At 34.0% G+C, this 22,965-nt stretch overlaps 1 protein-coding gene across 1 annotated transcript in view; it reads right to left on the bottom strand.

The window, feature by feature from the left end:
• Positions 1-3,326: 3,326 nt before the first annotated feature.
• The window catches only part of LOC118200687 (lachesin-like), a 232,236-nt gene continuing 212,597 nt past the window's right edge, over positions 3,327-22,965 (bottom strand). Inside the window, exon 10 of the mRNA XM_085810219.1 lies at positions 3,327-9,419. Within this exon, the coding sequence (XP_085666345.1) occupies positions 9,340-9,419 (80 nt within the window). The 3' untranslated portion in view covers positions 3,327-9,339. The remainder of the gene's footprint in view (positions 9,420-22,965) is intronic.

Below are 22,965 nucleotides of genomic sequence, written 5' to 3'. Positions count from 1 at the left end.
TATCCTTATGGCCCAATCATATATCTTTAACACGTCATGGACTAATGGAACCCCTTTTCCTCTCCGCAGCTAAGCTTACTGAGTGATTAAAATTAAGACAAAGCTGCCGATGACGATATAGTGATAATTTCGAGTTCGCCGAATCTAGGATTTGGATTGGGCATGCACAAGGTAAAATGCATGAAGTACATGATTGTTGCACTAAATGGAGTACAAGAATTAATATTTAAAATTCCAAACTGTTGCTCATCGGCCTAAGCAGAAGGAGGAATAATGGCAAATAAATCGCGCTTTTTAAAAAGACAGTTCCCAAAGTCCTCAGGGCCACATGTACACGAGTGAGGTTCAATACCACATTTACGTGGAAACCACAAGTATCGGTTGCAATAGGCAAGCCATTTAAATTGCTCTAAAAGTAAATTTTCTCCTCAAAATTTAATTTCCACTTTACCTTGTACGAAAAAAGCAAATTTATACAGGTATTCTAAGACTCATTATGACGTATGCTTTGACTGCATGGAGCGCTGTGTTCAAACACATATTTTATATCAGAACAATAATATCACTCGCGCACCTTAGTTTGCTTGCAATAAACAACAACACAGTGATCTCAAAACTAAAGACTTAAAGATATTTATCAACGTTACGTCAGTTCCTTCAAGTTCATTGTTCACGTCAATTTCTTCACATTCTGTCAGTTCTTTCATATATAAGTTACGTCAATTTCTTCACAAAAGCAATCAGAAATAATTCAGTAAATTTTGCTGACAACTTCAAATACGAATTAATAGATACTAACGCGAGTTTAAGATCCTACAACCCCACCTCCTCTACATAACATCTATTAAGTTTCAAACCATTTTATGTCTTATTTTACCATTTTCTATAGGTAGCGCTGATCTTGCGCTACATGCTTATTATTGTGTATGTATTTTATTTTATTTTTGTTTTCGTTTTCGTGCCAACAGATATGAAACCAGGAGTTCAGCATTCAGTTAAAACGTAAGCGTGTGAAAGTTCTGCTAGCTCAATATAAAAGCTTACATCATATTTATTTTGTGCCCTTTTTATCGTGTCAAATGTCAGGTATAAGTAATTAATTATAAGTGTAAAAATTCAAGGTAAAATAATTAATAATTATTCAACTTACAAGCATGCAACACTTAAATTAGAATCTGCTTCATGTTCCATTCGTTTTAAGCCAACCAATGGCAGAGCGGTAAAATCCCTGAACACTGGTAGTTCCGACCTGTACTCGATTACAGGCAAACGGGCTGGCTGCATGGGCATTTTCGTGATTTTCCTCGTGTGTATATTCTCATTATAAAGTCTCAAAGAAGGCGTCTTTGCCCTTAGGCAGACAGGCAGCACTTGCTTTGCCATAATTAAATAAACCAATCAAACCAAACACATTATTTGTTTTAACTTACATAGATATTAAAGTATGTTCACATATATTTCCACACTGTACCAGTATCAGAGAATTTTTGAGTACCATATCACACAGCGCACGAAAAACTGACATAGGATAGCAACTATATTTTTACCTACACCAAATCAACCCTTAGGGTCCTACCCACAAAGGTTTCTTCGTGGGGTCTTCCCTAATCGAGGTACCTTTAGGTGCTAGCTGCAGCGAATAATCTTAACTCGCTGAAACTAACATACATAAAAAGTACCTATCAAAGATGGGTTCATGTTATTAGACACTCTCAAGAATGTCTGAGATTTTAAAGAAAGATAAGCAGCGCTTTTATTACGTTGTCAACAATAAAATTTATGAGATTCCGCGCCATTGTACTGTACGAAAGTTTTCGTTTACTAAGTAGAGGGATTTCACTTATAGCTAACAAAAGGTTTCAAGGCTTAAAATTAAACTGGAATAAGAAAAATCGCTTGTTTGTAGCACAGAGTAAATTAATTAATTACATTTAAAAATATTCGTGTGTTAATCTATGCTATATGTGCTTTTGTGTGTGCATTAATATACTAATTATGAATTGTTTGTACCTTATGTTTCTTCTTCTGAGCTGTGTGAACTATAACAATATCTGAAACAAAAATGTTCACTCTTCTCCGGCTGACCTGAAAAATGTGCTATTCGAAAGTTGTACTACGTACACTTAATAATACGCTCGTGTCTACATGTACTACGCTGAGAAAAGCAAACCACTTCAACCATTTCTTCTACACAGAGAGTATTATATTTTATAATATTTATATTATATTATTATATTTTATAATATTGTTACGAATTTTGTACATCGATACATGATTTTAGTGCAAATGTGAAATTTATTTTTCTATGCAATGTAATGCGAAAAATTTAAAGAGAGAAGAACACAGATGCAAGTAAATTTACTGTTGAGTAAATGAGTATCTCGGTAATTTGGAAAGATATCTCCAAGCTGGCAATGGTCTTATTTTGTCGCCAAATTTGGCGAGAAAGAGCGAAAACTCCCCGAATTTAGCAATTATTTGGCGACATTTAGGTCTGGTCTCTATATCACCATAATAGGTATTGTAATTGAATAAATGTAGTTGATCACAATATTAGCTGCAAATGTTATTCGAACCTCATATTGGTTTCTAGTAATTTCGAGAAGCAGAACGTACTAGAAATATCTCGGCGGCCTGTTGAAAACGGAGAGAGCATTTGTTCTCAGTAGTTGTTTAATTATGGTTGTCGCCAGTTGTTTGTTTGGTATAAACTGAGTTTTGTCCGGGTTAGCTTTCTCTGTAGGTGCACTTTGCATTACGTTGTGTTTATTGTTCTTAGTAGTTTCACGTGTAACTACTGATTGTACTCCGTGATACTGCGAGCACCTGTACGAGTATTCCTGTGAAAAATTACAGAATGTTGAAGTGTTTCGTTTAATAAAATAAAATTTTACTTACCTATCATCGGACCTGTGTGCATTCAATCTATTGCGAACCCGTACGCATACAACAATATTTATTTCTTAACATATTTTATTTTTTTCTATATTATTGTAATAACCTGATTCATTTACACCAGATTTCATGTCAGTAAAATAACTTTTCTGTGATATATCTGAACAAAGAATTATAAATAATGGATAGTTTTTAACTCATTTCGTAAATGATGTAATTTTAGGGCATGGTGAAAATTCATGTTTCCGGATATCAATTCAGTATATCAATTGTATTAATGATTGTATAATCGATTGTAATTAATGATTAGCAATGTAACTAATGATGAAGCAATGTAATTAATGTTTAAACAAAGTATTAATGTTTAATAAACAATGTAATTAATGGTTTTTAAGATGATCAACTTAGAAACAAAAGCAAAAGCATTTATTTCCATTCAACAAAAGACTTTATTAGTCACAATAATATTTTACACAACTTTAGGTGAGAAATCCCTTTCATAATAAACAGTTTACTCTCTTATACTATAATATACAGAGCTAAGAGTAAAAAACATCAGATGCAATCGTATATTTACAGATAATATTTAAATTTGTACAATTCTAATTTTTTTCTAATTTAGTATTCCTATTTGAATAAACACTGAGCAAGTCTAATGTGAGCATTATGTTTGCCATAAATTTATTTACATTATTTTTATTTTCAATTCATAGCTGACAGCCAGATTTTTAGAAAATTATATTCGAATGCAAATAAATAATTTGAGAAGTCTTGGAAGGAATTAGAATTTAGTATATTATTACACTAAGTAACTCTTAAAAGATTTCGTAACTAAACTATACATATTCAAGTGAATCACGTTTGAGTATTTTGTACTGAAATGTTTGATGTTAGAGCAATAGGGTAGGTTACTTGCATACTTCATTACATAATTTCTTTATTAAAATTGTCATATATTAGGAAATGTTAGTATAATTTAACTTGAATTTCCTCAATACCATTTCATTAATTACTTTTCTTTTCATATTCTATAAACCAAACTAATACGAATTTCCTCAACTACATTCCTTTTTTCCCTTTTCTTTCCACATGTTGTATATACCGGTACATTAATTGCAAATATGATTATAGTTGCTGGAATTTTAATTAGTTTGAAACAGTAGTTTTAGAAATGTATTCCGTAGAACTAGGAAAGTTCCAAACACTTCCTCTAAGAGTTCCGGAAATAAAAATTCAAATTCGAAAGAATTTTCGAGTACCACGCTGACAGAAAATTTGAATATCTAAAATATTTTTTTTTTAGTTCTTTCTGTTGTAAATTATACATTTATTTGAGTTGTTCTGTTTATTATCGTTGTCTAAAATAACACAGAGTGAATTTGTTTTTATACGTAAAATTATAATGAAATAACGTCTTTTCATTTCCCATATAATGTGCATGCAATATTAATATTTTTCATAGCTATTTTAACATTTACTTTTCTGAGGGTAGGACAAATTTTTTTTCAAAAAAGTGTATTTTCCAGATTTCCATGAAACAGTGAAAAAAGGGTATAGTTTTCAATATTCCACAAAAGGAAACTACTGTTTTACAGGTCTCCTAATCGCCAAAGTTTTAAGACCACTGATTTTTATGACATAAATTTAATACTTTGAAATCTTTACATACAATTCTGCATTTATAACTTTACCTATTGCTATCTTTAACTTTGTGTATCAATAATAAAAATCATAGCTTTAATTATGAAAAACATGCTTCAAATTATGAGGAAAATATACTAAAATCCTAAAGGTAAAAATAACAGTCTTTAAAAATGGGCATTTGTTACTATGTATAGGAATTCCAAAATCAGATATCCTTGAAAAATTCAGGAATTGATAAATTTGCTACATTAGAAATTTAATTGTCACTTATTAGATAATATATGTAAAACTTAACGGCGCATTCTTGACTACATTTGTTACATCACGCTTAATATAGATAATAGCACCAAATAATGCAATTAATTCGAGCTTAATAGTTCATGTAAACATTTCTGGTTATATTTAGCAAAAAAAGCTTGAAATGTAAAGAAGTAAATGCATGATGCCGGGTTTTGTTTCCTTAAGTTGTAAATATTTTTGGCAAGATAATAATTAGCTGTAAATGAGCTTTAAGCATCATAATACACTATTTCGTTTAGCTACAAATCTGTAAATTTCAATGCTGTGAAACACGTACATCTTGCGAAAAAAATAGTTCTGTATCTTCCGCTCTACTGTCGATTGTCGAAATTTAACTTGCGGTTTCCATGTCTCGAAAGCGCAACTTTGAATATTTATCAGATTTATATGTAGCATTGCTCTAATATAGGTATTTAGATACAAATTCGGACACTTTTCATAAAATAGTATCCCAGTTTTTTCCATATTTCGATTCTACGATGCAGATTGTGCCAAGATGTTAAATTCGGTAATTTTTGGTGCGAAATTTATGAAGAAATTAAAAAATTTATCTTGAGGCATATTTTTCAGTTTGCGCCAAGAGTAATTCGCTAGGCGAACTTCTTAATTTATAGCAACTTATTTACCTTTCTTTTTTCTCATTGTACACCAGCGGAAAAAAAAGTTCATCGTTCATACTTTCAAATAAACTTAACAAAGTGGCATAAACCACATTTGGCGTTATTATCGCTTATAATAAATATGCGAAATTAGAAAACGCGCTAATACGTAAATTCAAGTATATCTTAAGAAATCTTGAATAAAAACTCTAATTATTTGCAGGTATGCTTAGAAATACCTGCTACTTTAAGATTTTATAATTCAATTTTTTCGAGAAATTTGTAATAATTATATTAAAATACAACTTTAAAAATATATCATAAAAAATGGGCGAATTTTATTATTTGGTATGAACCTAAATTTCGAAATGTGAAAGGAAGAATCAAATAAGTTTAATAAAAGAGAGATACTAATAAATATATACCAAATTCAACTATCATGGGGAAGCCAAAATTTTTAGAGTTGATTTTTTTAAAACATATTCATGCGAGTTTTACAAACTTGGCAACTGGCATAATTTGAGTCGTAGAATAAAAATATGGAAAACAATTGGCACATTATTTCAGAATCAGATTTTGTGTCAAAATACATATGTTAGAACAAAGCATTATATAAATCTAATGTACACTGCGAAAAAAAATGGGGTAGTTCTGTATTTCCCGATCTAATGGGCCGGTTGAAGAAATTCAAATTACGTTTTTCATGACTCGAAAGCGCGCGCGTCTTAGATCATGTATTAGATTTACATATAGTATTATTCTAACATATGTATTCGGACACAAAATTGGACTTTTCTGAAATAAAAAATAAGTTTCTCCCCAAATTTCGATTCTATAACTCAAATTATTCCTAGATATTAAATTTTGTAATTTTTAGTGTGAAATTTTTGCGAAATTAAAAGTTTACTTTAGTGAATATTTTTCAGTTTACACCAAGAATAATTCACTTGACTGAATTAATTTATATTAGCCTACTAACTTTCCTTTTTTCTCCATTGATGCACGAGAGGAAAAAAAGGTCCATCATTCATTCTTTAAAATAATTTTAACAAAGAACGTAACCCAAATTTTCGTTATTATCGCTTCTATTGAAAACGCGCCAACATGTGAATTCACGTATATCTTATCAAATTTTGAATAAAAAATTCTAATTATTTGCTGGTATGCTTAGAAATACATCTACTTCAAGTAGATGTTAAAAATGTTATAGGCTTTGATACAAACATTTTTTTCGAAATTTTTATAAAAAAATATTAAAAATATAAATTTAAAAAATAAATCATAAAAAAAAAATTGGTGAATTTTATTTGGAATGAACCTAAATTTCGAATTCTGGAAGAAGGAATCAAGTAAGTTTAATAAAAAAGAGATATTAATAAATATATATCGAATTCAATTAACTTTGAGAAGCTAAAATTTTGAGAGCTGATTTTTTAAAAAATATTTGTGCGAATTTCTGAAAACGTCGATGTTTTTTCATAATTTGAGTCGTAGAATCGAAATATGGGAAAAAATTGGCATGTCATTTCAGAAAAAGTTCGATTTTGTGTCGAAATACCTATATCAGAATAATGCTAAATATAAATCTAATACGTATTTCTAAGTTGCGCTTTCGAGAGAAACTTAAATTAAATTTCGTCAATCGGCCCAGTAGAGCGGGAAGCACATAAGCATTCTATACCGCTCCACACAAACAGGAAAAATCCATCCTCGTGATTGGATGCGGCTTCCGATGACATCATTTTCTCTATGCTAAGGAATGCCTTTGCTTGGGCTCGAAAACACACCTTCATCCAGTTTATTTACATTTTGATAGCAGTACCGAAAAGATTACTATCGTTAATAACGTGCGTTGAATTTTTGTTGGGAATTACTCTTATTACGGCACTGTACTATGATGAATTTAATGTAAAAAATGTAGCGCTTTTCTTTCATAGAGAGGAAAATCAGTATTTCTTCTAGTACGCTAGCTCTGTAAATGTGTGCATTATATGTGCATATTATGTGCAGAGGTTTTTAATAAATGTATTCTTAATTTAAAATCTTTCATATGAAAGGTTTTGTGATTATTAATTCATTGTTTCATGTTCATTAAATGTAGATTCTTTGCAGATGCAATCTCCGGAATCAAGAGACAAGTCAATTTTCGCAAACAGCAAAAACAGTGGAAGCTAACATAATACACAGCTAATCCCCGATATTTGTAGTCAGTTTGAAAAAGTAAAATTTATTTTTGAAGTTAGACTACTACAGATTTGGGACACAGAGATAACTATGTATAAACTGAATATTTCCCATAAACATGTGCTTTATTGCCCATTTTAATGCGTAATAGCTTTTGTATCTTTGTATAAAAATAGTGTTTATCAGAGAAGAATGTTTCTTATACGCGTGTATTCAGCGAATATACTGAATGCGCTTTTTTCTTTCATTTAAGGCAATAGAATATTAGAAGTGTAAAAGACATGAACATTAACATGCAAATAACATATACTGTTGCAAAGGAAATATTTTCTACAATGTAAAAGGAACAGAATGCAACAAAATTTTAATAATAATATATTTACTAATACATATACCTTTACATTTGAGTCGAGATTTTCGTGTAATCTAATGTGTTTTGCTTTTTGCACTAAATTTATGAACTCATTTTTTATATAATCTAAGCATTTGAGATTGCGTCTGATATTAACAGCATCTTTGAAGGATTTTATAATTTTATTATTTCATAAACAGGATGCCATCTGCAGAAGGATGAATGTCAACTTTTACGTCTGGCATTATTATTCAAGGAATGCAAACAATAATGTTCATGCTTCCTTATCACTCATGCGCATCATTCAATAAAACTGTAAGAATTCCTACTAGACGTCATTACACCAAGAGAAAATGATGTCCTCGGAAAGTATGCCCAATAATAAGTACGGATTTTCCCTAATGCACGTGATGCGATACAGAATGCTTATATGCGAATAGGAAATATAGAACTGTCCCATTTTTTTCCCTCATTGATCATGGAACCATTCCCGTAAATGATGGATTCTGCGTGTACTTTTCTTTTTCTCTTTTGTGCATTGTACACCCCAGGTCGCGCTTTCAAGAAATGGAAAACGCAGACTAAATTTCGACAATCGGTCCAACAGAACGGGAGATAGAGAACTGTCCCATTTGTTTTCAAAGTGTAAATACCGTCTGTTTTACAGATAAAACAGCTTAGCATCGAATACATCATGAGTTTTCAACACTTAGCAGAGCATTGCAATGGCAAATAATTCTAATGATAAATTTTGGTATTTCCTTTTATTATACCAAAACTGGTTCAACGACTATCATAATGGGCAATTCTTAAAAAAAAAAAAAAAAAAAAAAAAAAAAAAAATCCGAAGTATGAATGTAAACGCAAGTTTATTCGCAAAGTTAAGATAAATTTAGAGAAATTGTCCGTAAGTAAGTTTCAAATAATACAATGACAGGGTCAAGAGATACGCTGTTTTAAAATTTAAGATCCAAGTTACATAACGTGAAATATATATGTAATAGAAATTAGGAAAAAGAAAGTCTTTGTTTCTTTTCGTTATCAGTGTTTATGAATGCGCTTAATTTTTTATGCCTTTGTTTGAATTTTTTGTCAAAAGGAATGTTTTAAAAATATATATGCCATAACAATCAAAAATATCGAAAACAATATTAAACTTAAAATCATAAGTTAGAAACATGTAAAACCAGTTACAGTTCAAAATCCACAAAGTAAGTTCTGATTTGTTAAAATCTTGTGAATTATAGGAAGCGTTGTTTGAAATTACACAGTCGAGTCTTTAAGAAAACTGTAAAACATGAGTTAAAACCTAATTTTGCTGCCAGTTGAAATTAATTAGTAAAATTCTTGAAGTTTCACTCATAGTTACAACATCATTAAGATTTCTACGACACTCATCATACTTATTAGAACGGGCAAATTCGTGCGTGTCACGATGTTGCCTCCTGTAAAAGAAAATGAAAGAATTAATTTTTGTTTTTAGTTATATAACTTAAATACAGAATCAAATTACATTTCAGTAAACTAAACTAAAACATATTAATTAAATTTGATTGGCTAAACAACCAACTCAAAACCCAGAGTTTCTAGAGTAAGAAAAGAAATAAAAGCAGAATTTCATGTAATCTCCGAAAATAAAAACATGTAATCTCCTAAGTTCTAGCCAAAAATGGCTGTGAAAATTTTATTTACGTTACTAATTTATATCTTCACTAGAAACAACTGGGTAATTTTCAAGCGTTTGAACTGATTTCTGTTGTACGTAGATTTCTGATGGTAAAGTGCAGTGCAGCATGATGAGAAATAAATAGGGAGAAAATTATTTTTTTAAATCGAAAATAAAAGTTATATACATTTTATACCCATAAGATTTAAACTGTTCCTAATAAGTTGACGCAATGACATATTAATTTAGGTTATATGAATATATAAGAGAAAATGAAGAGCTGAAATTAATTACCAGACTAAAAAGTAGATAGTTGAGAGAACTAAATGAAATTGTTCGCCCAGGACCCCTATTCACCGTGGCCGTCGAAGCAGGTCGTTTCGACGCCGACTGTTCGATGCCAAAGTTTCGACGCCGGGGCAGTTCGACGCCGTACGTTTCGACCCGGGGGCAGTTTGACACCATATTTTTTTTCGTATTTTTATTTATTTTTAGAATAAATAAGAAGTAATATAAATAAGAAGTATGACTGATTTTTTTATTTATTGAATTAGCGATTGTTTGCATGCATATTTGAAATAAATTATATGTGTGTATATGTGTGAAAGTGTTCTAGATGTTTTTTTTTTTTTTTTTTCCGTCCCAGATTAGTGAGAAGCCCCCTCACCAACGTCAAGGCCCCGGGATATGGAGGACATTTGCATCAAAAAGGCAAAATACAGAAATGGTAAATAAACATATGGTTACAAAGTTATATTGCAGACAAATATAATTACAGATAAATAAGATTACACATAAATAAGATTACAGATAAATAAATTACACATAAATAAGATTAGAGATAAATAAGATTACATCACAGAACTGTTATTATACTAATCCATTGCAAAATTATGCGCCACACCTTTCAGGTATTCCATTATCTCTTAATTTTCAAAATCTTCAACTATTACTTTAGTTCTCATATCATTTTTCAGATACCTATTCCGCTTGTGCGGCGGTTCATCTCCACGTACAAATTGTTCATAACATTGATCAATTGATTTTTGAACACGTCTGAGACCATCTATGAATTTCCATAATGTGGGGTGTGAAACACCAAATTCGGACTATAGACGTCTGTGCGCTGCTTCCGCGAAATTATTGGTGCGTCCTTCGTTATTTAAGGTTCTAGCATAACATGACCACATTTCTAGTTTAAACGTAGGAAGACGGCGACGATTATTTCTTTGAATCTTTGCAACGTAATAATTGTGGAGCAATTCATAACGGAGGCGATGAGGCTGTACAACTCCGACGTTAGTTTCCCCCCTCACCCCCGCTAACTGTGATTGGACTTGATCCCCCCCAAAAAAAAAGAAAAGAAAAAAAAAGAAAAAGGAAAAGGAAAAGAAAAAAAAAAAAAAAAAAAAAAAAAGAAGGAGAACATTCTCTCCTTGTATGACTCACTTCTCGCGTTATGCAATGGACAGTAAACAACGCTTGTAATCATCGCTATATTTTTTTTCTTCATATACCTAATAAATAAGTTATTTTTGTGTTTGCTATTATAATGATCGTGTTCCTTACATCGGCAGCTTGGATTACACTTTATTAAGGTAAGAACTTTAATTCTGTTTTATTCATCTGCTCGTCTCGATTTAGCGAAGTTGTAACAGTAAACAAACATGAACCACGAATACCTTCAACAAAAGATTATGAAACCGAAAATATGTTTACTTCAACTAAACGCATAAAATATGTCGAAACAAGCCATTAAGAATAAAAAAACAGAAAAGATACTTTACGATAAATTATCGCTGGATAATCCGAAAAAGGAAAAGCCAAGTCTGTCTTCAAAAGCGAAACAAAACTGCATAGTTGCGTACTGCGCATTCGAAATACAAAAGCAGAAATGGCTACTAGCTGCGAAAATAAATATTCGATCATGAAACTAAACAATAACAACTATCAAATATGGAAATACAAACTTGAAATGATACTGAAATAGAAAAATTTATGGGATTTAATAGCAGATGATACATCAAAAGAAATAAACGTCGAATGGAGAAAACAAGATGAACAAGCACAAGCTACCAGTAGTTTACTCGTAGAAGACAACCAAATTGTACACATAAGAAATAAAACGACAGCCAAAAAAATATGGAATGAATTAAAGAAAATACATGAAAGAAAGACTCTTTCCAGTAAACTTTACCTTCTAGAAAGCTGTATACGTTAAAAGCAGAAAACGAATACAAACTCGAAGAACACGTCAACAAAATGCTAGAAATCGTAGACGAACTGCGAGGAATCGGTGAAGAAATAAAGGACAGTCACATTGCAGCGCTCTTACTAAGCGGCTTACCAAAAAGCTACGAAAATCTCATTACAGCTTTAAAAGCACGCCCAGAAGAAGAACTAACGCTGGAATACGTAAAAACGAAACTCATCGACGAATGCCTGAGAAGAAAGGAAGTAACGCGAGCAGAAGAAACGACTGCCTTCAAAACGAATTTTAACACAAAATTCAAGCATTTAAATCAACGAAGATGCAATTATTGAAAAAAAAAAAAAAAAAAAAAAAAAAAGACACTTAGAAAAAGAGTGCAGATTCTTAAATAACCACAAAGAAAAAGATAAAAACGAAAGTAACTCATTTTTCAAGAATGAAAAGCAAACAAACAAAGGAAATTATGGAAATAAACAGAAAACGAAAATTGCTGTAAACGAGGATACACATAAAGATGAAATCGAAAATAAGAATCATGAGAAGACTGAGAATTACACGTTCGAAGTCACCAGAGAAAGAAAATCTCAAAACTCAAACTGGTCAGTTGACTCAGGTGTACTTGTCATATGAGCGATAACAAACTTTTTTACGAAATTGGATAGAAGCAAAACTGAGCAGATAAGAATTGCTAACGGCACGCAGATGAAGTCCGAAGGTATAGGAGAAGGATACTTATACTGTACAGACGACGAAGATAACGAAATAGAAGAGAGACTCGTAGATGTTCTGTACGTTCCTGACCTAGAAGGAGGATTGATATCCGTATGAAAAATTACAAAGAAAGGATTGACAGTTGAATTTAAAGAAGATATTTGCAGAATAAAGAAGAAAAATAAAACCATAGGAATTGCTAAAGCAGAAGGAAATTTATATACCGTAGTTGAATCGCAAAGAAGAAAAGCCACAATTGCAACTGCAGAAAGAAGAGAAAATAGTATAGATCTTTGGCATAGAAGGCTAGGACATAGAAATTATGAAGCAATCAAGAGGCTAAAGAATGATGACCTGGCAACCGGAATAAGAATTGACGGAGAATCCAAAAAGGAAAAAGAATGCGAATGCTGTATCAGAGGGAAAATGACTGAATTGCCGTATCCCAAGCTAAACAAGTATAGAGCGAAATCAGTTCTAGACTTGATACACTCAGATATCTGTGGGCCAATCGGTACAACATCACTAGGAGGAAAGAAGTACTTCATAACATTCATCGACGATCATTCGAGATACACAACGATCTATCTGCTAGCTACAAAAGATGAAGCTATCTCCAAGTTAAAACAATTTGTAACTATGACGAAGAACAAATTTGGAAAGAAGCCAAAAGTCTTAAGAACAGACAATGGAGGAGAATATACAAGCAAAGAGATTGAAGACTATCTTAAGGAAGAGGGAATCGAACATCAAACCTCCGTAGCATATTCACCGCAACAGAACGGTAGAGCAGAAAGAAAAAATCGATACTTAATACAAATGACAAGATGCCTGCTACTCGATTCAGGACTCAAAAGAGAATTTTGGGGTGAAGCCGTAATGACAGCCACCTATCTACAATGAACTATGGAATAATAAGAAGCCGAACCTAAGTCATATCAGAGTTTTCGGCAGCACAGCTTATTGTCGAGTTCCAAAGCAGAAAAAAAGCAAACTAGACGAAAGAGCAGAAAAGGACTTCTTGTTGGATATAGTGATCGTACTAAAGGATATAGAATTTACACGCCACATGCAAACAACGTCGTGATCAGAAGAAGCGTAATATTCGATGAAAACAAAAAAGAAGAAATGCCTTGTCAATTAAATGATCAGCATGCGGAAATAGAATGGCCTTTTAAAGAAAATAAATTGACAGAACCACGTCCAAATGCTATTACAGAGGAAGTAATTGAAACAGAAGAAATACCCCCATTACCGAGAAGATCCCACAGAACGACTAAAGAAATCCCACCAAACAGATTCTCATACATGGCTAAGAATGAAGAAATCAAAGTTCCTAAAGACTGGGAAGAACTTCAAACTTTTCCTACCAAAGAAAAGGAACTGTGGTTAAAAGCTACGAAAGAAGAAATGGAAGCCCTGAAGAGGAACAAAACATGGGAACTAGTCGATCTTCCAAAAGGAAAGATAGCAATTGGAAGCAAATGGACAGTTAAAACAAAATCCGACGCTTCAGGAAATATTATCAGATATAAAGCTCGTTTAGTAGCTAAAGGATATTGCAAAAAATTTGGGCACGACTACGACGAAACATTCGCGCCAGTCGTAAAGTATACAATAATAAGGACCATCTTGGCAATAGCAGCTCAAAAGAAAATGCACGTAAATCACTTCGATGTAAAAACAGCTTTTCTATATGGAGATCTCAAAGAAGATATATATATGAAGCAACCAGAAGGCTACATCTCTACTTCAGAAGCAAATAAAGTCTGTAAACTGTATAAAAGTATCTATGAAGCAACCAGAAGGCTACATCTCTACTTCAGAAGCAAATAAAGTGTGTATACTGAATAAAAGTATCTACGGACTAAAACAGGCAGCCAGAAACTGGAATCACAAGATAGCTGAAATCCTGCACAAACAAGGATACGTTCAAGGAAATGCTGATCCATGTTCCTTCACACTAATCGAGAAAAACGCAAGAACTTACATAATAGTTTACGTTGATGACATATTAGTCGCGAGCGACAAGTGTGAATCAATTCAAGAAGTTGAAAGAATTCTCAAATAATATTTCGATATTCGAAATCTTGGAGAAGTGTCTACATAATCTAGGAATTGAAATCGAAAGAGAAAAGGACGGAAGCTTTAAACTTCATCAAGCTAACAAGATTAAGAGTATGATCGAAAAATTCGACGGAGTGTCACCAAAGAAACTAAGTTATACACCCATGACTGCGAATTTTACGAAGAATCAAAACAACCAGGATGACGCTTTTCCCGATAATCGGAAGTATAGGGAAACAGTGGGAGCACTTTTATATTTAGCAACAGTATCAAGACCTGACATAGCAAATTCTGTTGGAATACTTAGCAGAAAAGTAGAAAATCCATCAACATCGGACTGGAACGGTATCATTAAAATCATACGATATTTGAGAGCGACAATTAATTACAAATTACATCTAAAATCCAATGGTGCCCCAGTTATCAAAGCTTACAGTGACGCTGATTGGGTAGGAGATACCTCTGACAGAAAATCCACAACCGGATATATATTTCAAATAGGAAATAGTACGGTATCATGGGGAAGCAAGAAACAAAACTGTGTCGCCCTATCTTCGACAGAAGCCGAATACATCGCTCTAGCCTTAACATTGCAGGAGCTACAATGGATTAGACAACTGATGGGAGATTTAGGTTTCGCTCAACAGGAAGCTAACATCGTATTCGAGGACAATATATCATGCATAAATCTTTCCAGAAAAGAGAAAGGAAGCAGTTACACCAAACACATCGATGTGAAATATCACTACGTATGTGATCTAAAAAATCAAGGGATTGTTAAATTAATACACTGCAACAGTAAAATGATGTATGCAGACATGTTCACAAAACCTTTGCCCAGACAACAGCTGGAGTTTTTATTGAAAGGAATCGGGCTTACTGTGGACAAAACAGCTCATCGAGTGGGAGATTGTGGAGCAATTCATAAGAGGCGATGAGGCTGTACAACTCCGACGTTAGTTTCCCCCCCTCACCCCCGCTAACTGTGATTGGACTTGATCCATAAAAAAAGAAGAAAAAAGAAGGAGAAACATTCTCTCCTTGTATGACTCACTTCTCGCGTTATGCTGTAAGGTTTATATTTATTTTAACTAACATTTATTTTAAGTTTAAACTATCTTTCCTGTCAAGCCTTACTTTCCCCTGGAACTGCCAATGCCAGAGTATGTAAATTTTAGTAGAACGCGCAAGGATTCAAATTATCAGCGGAAGTATTCTGAGTTAAATAGAAAGGAAACGAGTTCGAAGTGTGCTTTCTTGCTTCACGAGTGTGGAGGTGGCTAGTTAGAAATTAAAGAACCACGCGTTTCGGCCTGTGTGCTTGCCTCGGCAAATTGTTAATCTTTCAACGTAATATTCAGAGTTTGCTGAATTATCAGCGGTATTGTAAAACGCGGTGAGGTTAGTTACGTTTAGAGAGCCTCGTAGTTAGTTACTTGTTAGTATATCTTTTTAGTTTCTTATTTTTATTTTACCGCCGGGTCGGCGTAGTTTGTGAGCGTCAAGAGAACTCAAATGTAATTTCTAAAGTTAAATAAAAAGGGACTTAAACCCTTCTCAAGTCACTGTCTAATTTCCAGTTTTCAGCAGTCACCACTTTGTTGCGTGCAGGTTGGAGGCGCGCAACTCTACATTGGCGCCGGAACACTTATCGAACTGAAATGGCCGAAAATCGGATGGAAGCCGCGGGACAACACCAAGAAATGGCAAGCCAATTGGAAGGATTTGGATACCTGGTCCAGACTTTGAGAGCGTCAATCAAGCCAAACGTCAATTTCGACGGAAAAAATTCGGTGGCGATATATCTAGAAGGCCTAGAAAATCACTTTCAGGTCTACCCTGTGCCTGAAAGACAAAAAGTTGCCATCGCCACAACCGCACTAAGAGGACAGGCCGCGCTATGGTGGAAGAATATAGGCAAATTTTTATTAGGGGAATTTGGAAGCCAGACATATACATTTGAAAATTTCAAAAAATCGTTAGTAAAGGCCTTCCCCATATTGAAAGATCGAGCAAGGCTGGAAGACGAACTATATAGTTTCTATCAACGGGATATAGAAGAGTTGACGGACTTTATTCTACGAAAAATTAAGCTGACGGATATGCCGTATGGGAAGAAACCCGACGCGGAGATTATTGAAATAATCTTACCAAGATTGTTACCTGCTGTTCAAGACTACTTCGAAATTAGAAACCCAAGCACATTGCAGGAGCTCTTCGAATTGGCGGTGAATTTCAAAATCGCAGAATAGCGGAAAAAGCTAGAGGGGCATCGTATCCTCAAAGTTCCCGAAGGAAATCTTCAAATGAGCAAACCAGAAATGCAAACCGCTCTTATGGGGGAAAGAGCTATCAAGCTAACTCATCGAACCTCGAAGGTCAAGGCCCAAAACGAAAATTCGATAACAATTATCCGCATACCCAGAAGGCAGAATTTGAAAGGAAACCTTTAAACGAGTAGAGGGACCTGTGAAAGCGAGGGTCCAGACCCCGGAAGTTTTTAAAAAACCCTCAAAAAGACATTTAAATACGGTCATCGTAAAATACTTACATCTACCAATTATACAAATCCTGGTTGGCGATGTACCAGTAGAAGCCCTCATCGATACAGGAGCAGAATGAAATTTTATGAGCGAAACATTCTTCAAAAAGAATTTTTATAGGGTACGATTATTTAAAACCAAAAATACCGAAATTATAGCGGCGCAAGGAAAAACCTGTCACTGCATCGGGAAATTATCATTAAACATACAGGTAAAAGAGGAAAGCCTCAAAGTATTAATTTTTGTAGTGAAGAATCTGCAAAATCCTCTTATTTTAGGCATGGAGTTTTTAATGGCCGCGAGGGCCAAATTGAATTTTCAAGACAGTTTCGTTGTGCTGGAGATGGACCAGAGGGTGGTGGAACCTGTGGAACAACCGCAAGTGGACCTTAGCCATCTGAATGACCATGAAAGTCAAACCATCCAGCAAGTGGTGAGTAATTTTTCTAACTTGTTTTCAGAAAAGCCTGGTAGTTGTCAAATAGTTACGCATCAGATACAATTAACTGCCGAAAAATTTTGTAGGACTAAACCATATCGTTATGACAAACAAAAAGACGTAATCATCGAAGAACATATTCAGGAGATGTTAAAGAATAAAATAATAACGCCCATAAATAGTGAGTACGCGAGTCCAGTCGTACTATGTAGGAAAAAGGACGAGTTTCCTCCTTCGGATAAGAGGGCTTGGAGGTTTGCTATCGATTAGAGAAAACTAAATAGCATTACTAAATTCCTCCCAGTTTACCCTTTGCCGGTTATGGAGGAAATTATTAGAAAGATCAAATCTACAAGATACATGTCTACTTTGGACTTAACGTCTGGCTACTATCAAATAGCTATGAGACCCGAAGACATACATAAAACCGCGTTTATAACAAAATCGGGCACTTATGCATTTTTACGCATGCCCTTTGAGTTGTGTGGGGCCTCATCAACATTCCACAGAGCTATGGACATTGTTCTAAAGCCTGTCCTAGGAAAATCGACTTTAATCTATCTAGATGATATAATTATAACGAGTAGTACGTTGGAACTACACATTAAAGATCTAGAAGTAGTTTTTAAATTATTAAAAGAGGCCGGTCTTACAATTAACGCCTCAAAATGAAAGTTCGCAACTAAAGAACTTAAATATCTTGGTTATAAAATTTCGCAAAAGGGTATAGAAACGCAAGATTCAAAAATAAAAGCAATCAAGAATTTCCCACCGCCCAACACCGCCAAGAAACTTTCTTCTTTCCTTGGGTTATGTTCTTACTATCGGTCTTTCATAAAAGATTTCGCTAATATTGTTGAACCACTCTTAGTAATTATTATCGATTAAGCATTTTGAAGGAATTCCACGACGCGAAAACAGCGGGTCATTTAGGGGTCAGAAAGACTTTAAAAAGGGTACGCGAGGCTGTATATTTTCCGCAATTATACAAAATAGTAACTGCGTATGTCAGGTCCTACAATCAATGTCAGTTAATAAATGATATTAATTACAGCCCGGCCTGGTACTTAAATAGCATTCGCACTACATTTCTGAATGAAATTTTAGGCATAGATCTTCTTGGTCCCTTTCCCCAGAGCGAGTTAAATAAAAATCGTTTTCTTTTAGTAATAGTAGATCATTTTTCAAAATGGACAGAAATTGTTCCACTTAAACGCGCGTCAGCCACAACAGTCGCAGATGCATTCTTACACAGATACATTTTAAAATACAGTGCACCGATAAAAGTCATTAGCGATAACGGAAAACAATTCATTAGTCAAATATTTGAAAACATATGCAATGGACTTGGCATACGCCATATCAGAATGCTTCCGTATAGACCACAGGCAAACATAGCAGAAAGTGTGAATAAAAACATCGTAAAAATAATTCGCAGTTACGTTAGCACACATCACAAGCGCTGGGATGGCTACATAATTGAATTAGCTTATGCTTTAAGAACGGCAAATCACGATACTACGGGAAAACCCCCAGCAGAATTATTTTTAGGCCGAAAGTTAATTACGCCTTTAGATAAATTATTCTTTGTGCAACAAAGAGAGCAAGAGTTTAAACAGAAAAATGTGCAAAAACTTATTGATCAGGCGATTAAAAGCTCGGATACGGCAAGAAATAAGCAAAAAGTGTATTACGATAGAAAACGCCGTGAAGCAGATTTTAAAGTTGGGGATAAAGTATTCAAGCGGAAATTTTCTTTATCAAGTGCCCCAGACAATTTTACTGCAAAGTTTGCTCCAAAATTTGAAGGCCCCTACGTAATTCAGGAAATCAAAGGAGTCGTATTGTACCTTAAGAACGAGAGAGGGGAGATCAGTAAAGCAAGTCCCGACCAGGTGAAAAAATACTATAATCCAAATGATTTTGAAATCCTTAAAAGTTTCTTGCAGGACTCAAGTCTAAAAGAAGTAGAAGGTCCAGAAATAACGACAACTGTTCCACCACCCAAGAAGCAAAGAACTGAAGAGAGACCTATCCCTTCTACAACCCAGACGACGGTACCAAAAAGAAAAAATGAAAACTTTTAAACTCCAGCATTTAAGAAAAACAAGAATGCAGATCCACCGCGTAAAGAAACCTTGGTAAAGAGGAAAACCCCACCTACAACGTATCGCAGTAGAAATTATACCCAGAAGGCAGAATTTGAAATGAAACCTTTAAACGAGTAGAGGGACCTGTGATAGCGAGGGTCCAGACCCCGGAAGTTTTTAAAAAAACCCTCAAAAAGACATTTAAATACAGTCATCGTAAAATACTTACATCTACCAATTATACAAATCCTGGTTGGCGATGTACCAGTAGAAGCCCTCATCGATACAGGAGCAGAATGAAATTTTATGAGCGAAACATTCTTCAAAAAGAATTTTTATAGGGTACGATTATTTAAAACCAAAAATACCGAAATTATAGCGGCGCAAAGAAAAACCTTTCACTGCATCGAAGAGATGCTCCAGGGCCGAAGAGTCAGGTACAAACAAGGCCGCCGTTCCGGAAACTGAAAAGACAGCAGGAGAAACGAAAATACCAGGAACAACAGAAGAAATTCAAGAAGGACTCCAGACCGGAGGACGTCAAGACCAGCCGTCCAATGGAAAAACGAAAACGACATCAACCCGACGATTACTCCGCCAAGAGGCCAGCATGCAGAGGACGCAAAAGAAAAACTAATGTGGACGACACTCGGAGGTCAGTAAGGAGAAGATTGACGTCCATGAAACCTATAACGTGGGAACAATTTTGCCAGAAAAGAATGACGGAGTTTCAATCATCGAAAACTCAAAGATAAGTTAAAATCTTCTATAAAATTTTTCTTTTGTTCCGAAATGTTATGCATAAGTACGAAGTTCTATGTTTTGACGAAAGTCAATATGTCTCGGTTGAGACTTAGTTTTGTTTTACTTTATTTAGCTAAGGCAAAAGTATTATTTTCTTTAAGTATAAAAGCTAAGAACAAGCATTTTCTGTTGGTCGAAAGACTAATTCTGTTATGTTAAAGCCAAAATTTGGCCGAAGATAAAAATAACTTCGTATTCTTGTATTAAAAAGAATTTTAGTTTCAGTGCCGCCAGCTTGGCGAAGAATGAGTAAAGTAAAAATTTATTTTCTCTTATTCATTTTATGGTAAATTGTAAAAATCATATGTATTAAAATTTTGTAAATATACGTAAATACTTGAAAGTTATGTAAAAGTAAAATTTAGTCTAGAAGCATAAAATTTTAGATGCTAAAAGTAAATACTTAAAGCAATGAATTCAAAATTTAAGTATTAAACTGTAGATAAAATCATGCTTTAGAGCGAAAGCCTGCATGTCTAAAGATGAATGAGGGGGAAGTTAGAATGAATGTGTTTTGTAGGGTTCTCCACCTACACTTGAATTATTAAGAATGTTAAAGTAGCTCATCGAGTTATAGAATGTCGAGTAAGGTGTGTCTATTTGGTCGTTGAATTCTAACAAATCATGGTGGTTAGGGGAAGTGTTGTAAGACTAAAACACGAATATTCCCGTTTGACACTACACATGGTGGAGAGCCAGGGTAAAGTTAAATTAATGTTTGAATAATTGAATGAATGTGAATTAAGCAGTAACTAAGGAAAACGAATCGTTTAAAAACAAAAATTTATTCAGTGTCAAGAAAGTGTAAATTTTAATGTATTTAGAAAGATACTGGTACTTATTCCTTCCAGATGCTGGAAGGAAAAGAACAAGATTGATTGATGAAGTCCAGGAAAAGTTGCTGTAAGAAGAGAGATTTATATAAGTATCGACAGAAATTTAGTATACATTTTGTTACATAAGATTTTTTTTGTGTAAACGAGGCTCTTGAGAGTTAGTTCAGAATTATAGAAACTTTACAGCAGGTCGTTTGTAGGACCTGCTTCCAAGTTTTCCAAATTCTGGCAGCGGCAAATGTAGGGTTTATATTTATTTTAACTAACATTTATTTTAATTTTAATCTATCTTTCCTGTCAAGCCTTACATTCCCCTCGAACTGCCAATGCCAGAGTATGTAAATTTTAGTAGAACGCGCAAGAATTCAAATTATCAGCGGAAGTATTCTGTTAAATAGAAAGGAAACGAGTTCGAAGTGTGCTGTTGTTATTTCACGAGCGCGGAGGTAGTTAGCCAGAAATTGAAGAACCCCGCGTTTCGGCCTGTGTGCTTGCCTCGGAGAATTGTTAATCGTTCAACGTGATATTCAAAGTTTGCTGAATTAGCAGCGGTATTGTAAAACGCGGTGAGGTTAGTTACTTTTAGAGAACCTCGTAGTTAGAGTCTTGTTATTATTTCTTTTCAGGTTCTTATTTTTTATTTTACCGCCGGGTCGGCGTAGTTTGTGAGCGTCAAGAGCACGCAATTGTAATGTCTTAAGTTGAATAAAAAGGGACTTAAACCCTTAGCAAGACTCTGTCTATTTTCCAGTTTCAACAGTCACCTCTTGGTTGCGTGCAGGTGTGAGGCGCGCAACTCTACAATGCAATGGACAGTAAACAACGCTTGTAATCATCGCTATATTTTTTTCTTCATATACCTAATAAATATGTTATTTTTGTGTTTGCTATTATAATGATCGTGTTCCTTACATCGGCAGCTTGGATTAAACTTTATTAAGGTAAGAACTTTAAGTCTGTTTTATTCATCTGCTCGTCTCGATTTAGCGAAGTTGTAACAGTAAACAAAAATGAACCACGAATACCTTCAACAATAATCTCCAAAGTAATCTAAAATTTGGGTTAACTCATTAGGTAAATTCTCTCTCAAAACTTCTAAAGCATTTTCAACTTCTTCGATAGGAGCAAAACTTAACGTAGGAATCCATACGTACATAGAGTGCAAAACCAGTATCGGTATTATACCGTTGCATTAAATGAAATTCTGCTAATTTGCGCTTCATATTTTTCACAAGGTGGAACAAGCACCCTTGAATTTCTGCGTTTGGAAATTTGCTTGAAAAGGTGTTAATTAAGGCAATTGCAAAATCTAAAGAAATTTGTTTCGGCTTAAAAAGTGGCCAGTTGTCTTGAATCATTTCAATCATGAGTGTATATGTTTTTTCCGCCTTGTCGGGTAAGAGAACATAAATGATTGGCAATAAAAAACCTTCACGTTCGGCCATAATAACAAAATCTGGGAAAAAAAAGGAAAAAAGATGTGGTGCTAGACTAAAAGTTTCATCAACGTAAATTATTGTTACGCGGTGAATCCAATCGCTGACACTGTCTTTTCCGAAAATTAAAATTCGGTCTGGATCACCCGATCCCGAATCGCCGATAACAAAATTTTTATTATTTTTT

This window comes from Stegodyphus dumicola, chromosome 2 (assembly GCF_044657685.1).
Source record: "Stegodyphus dumicola isolate Sdum_Otavi_A_Nest chromosome 2, ASM4465768v1".
Taxonomy (NCBI): Eukaryota; Metazoa; Arthropoda; class Arachnida; order Araneae; family Eresidae; genus Stegodyphus; species Stegodyphus dumicola.
The sequence above is the reverse complement of the archived record's forward strand: the minus strand, read 5'-3'. Positions and strand labels throughout refer to the sequence as shown.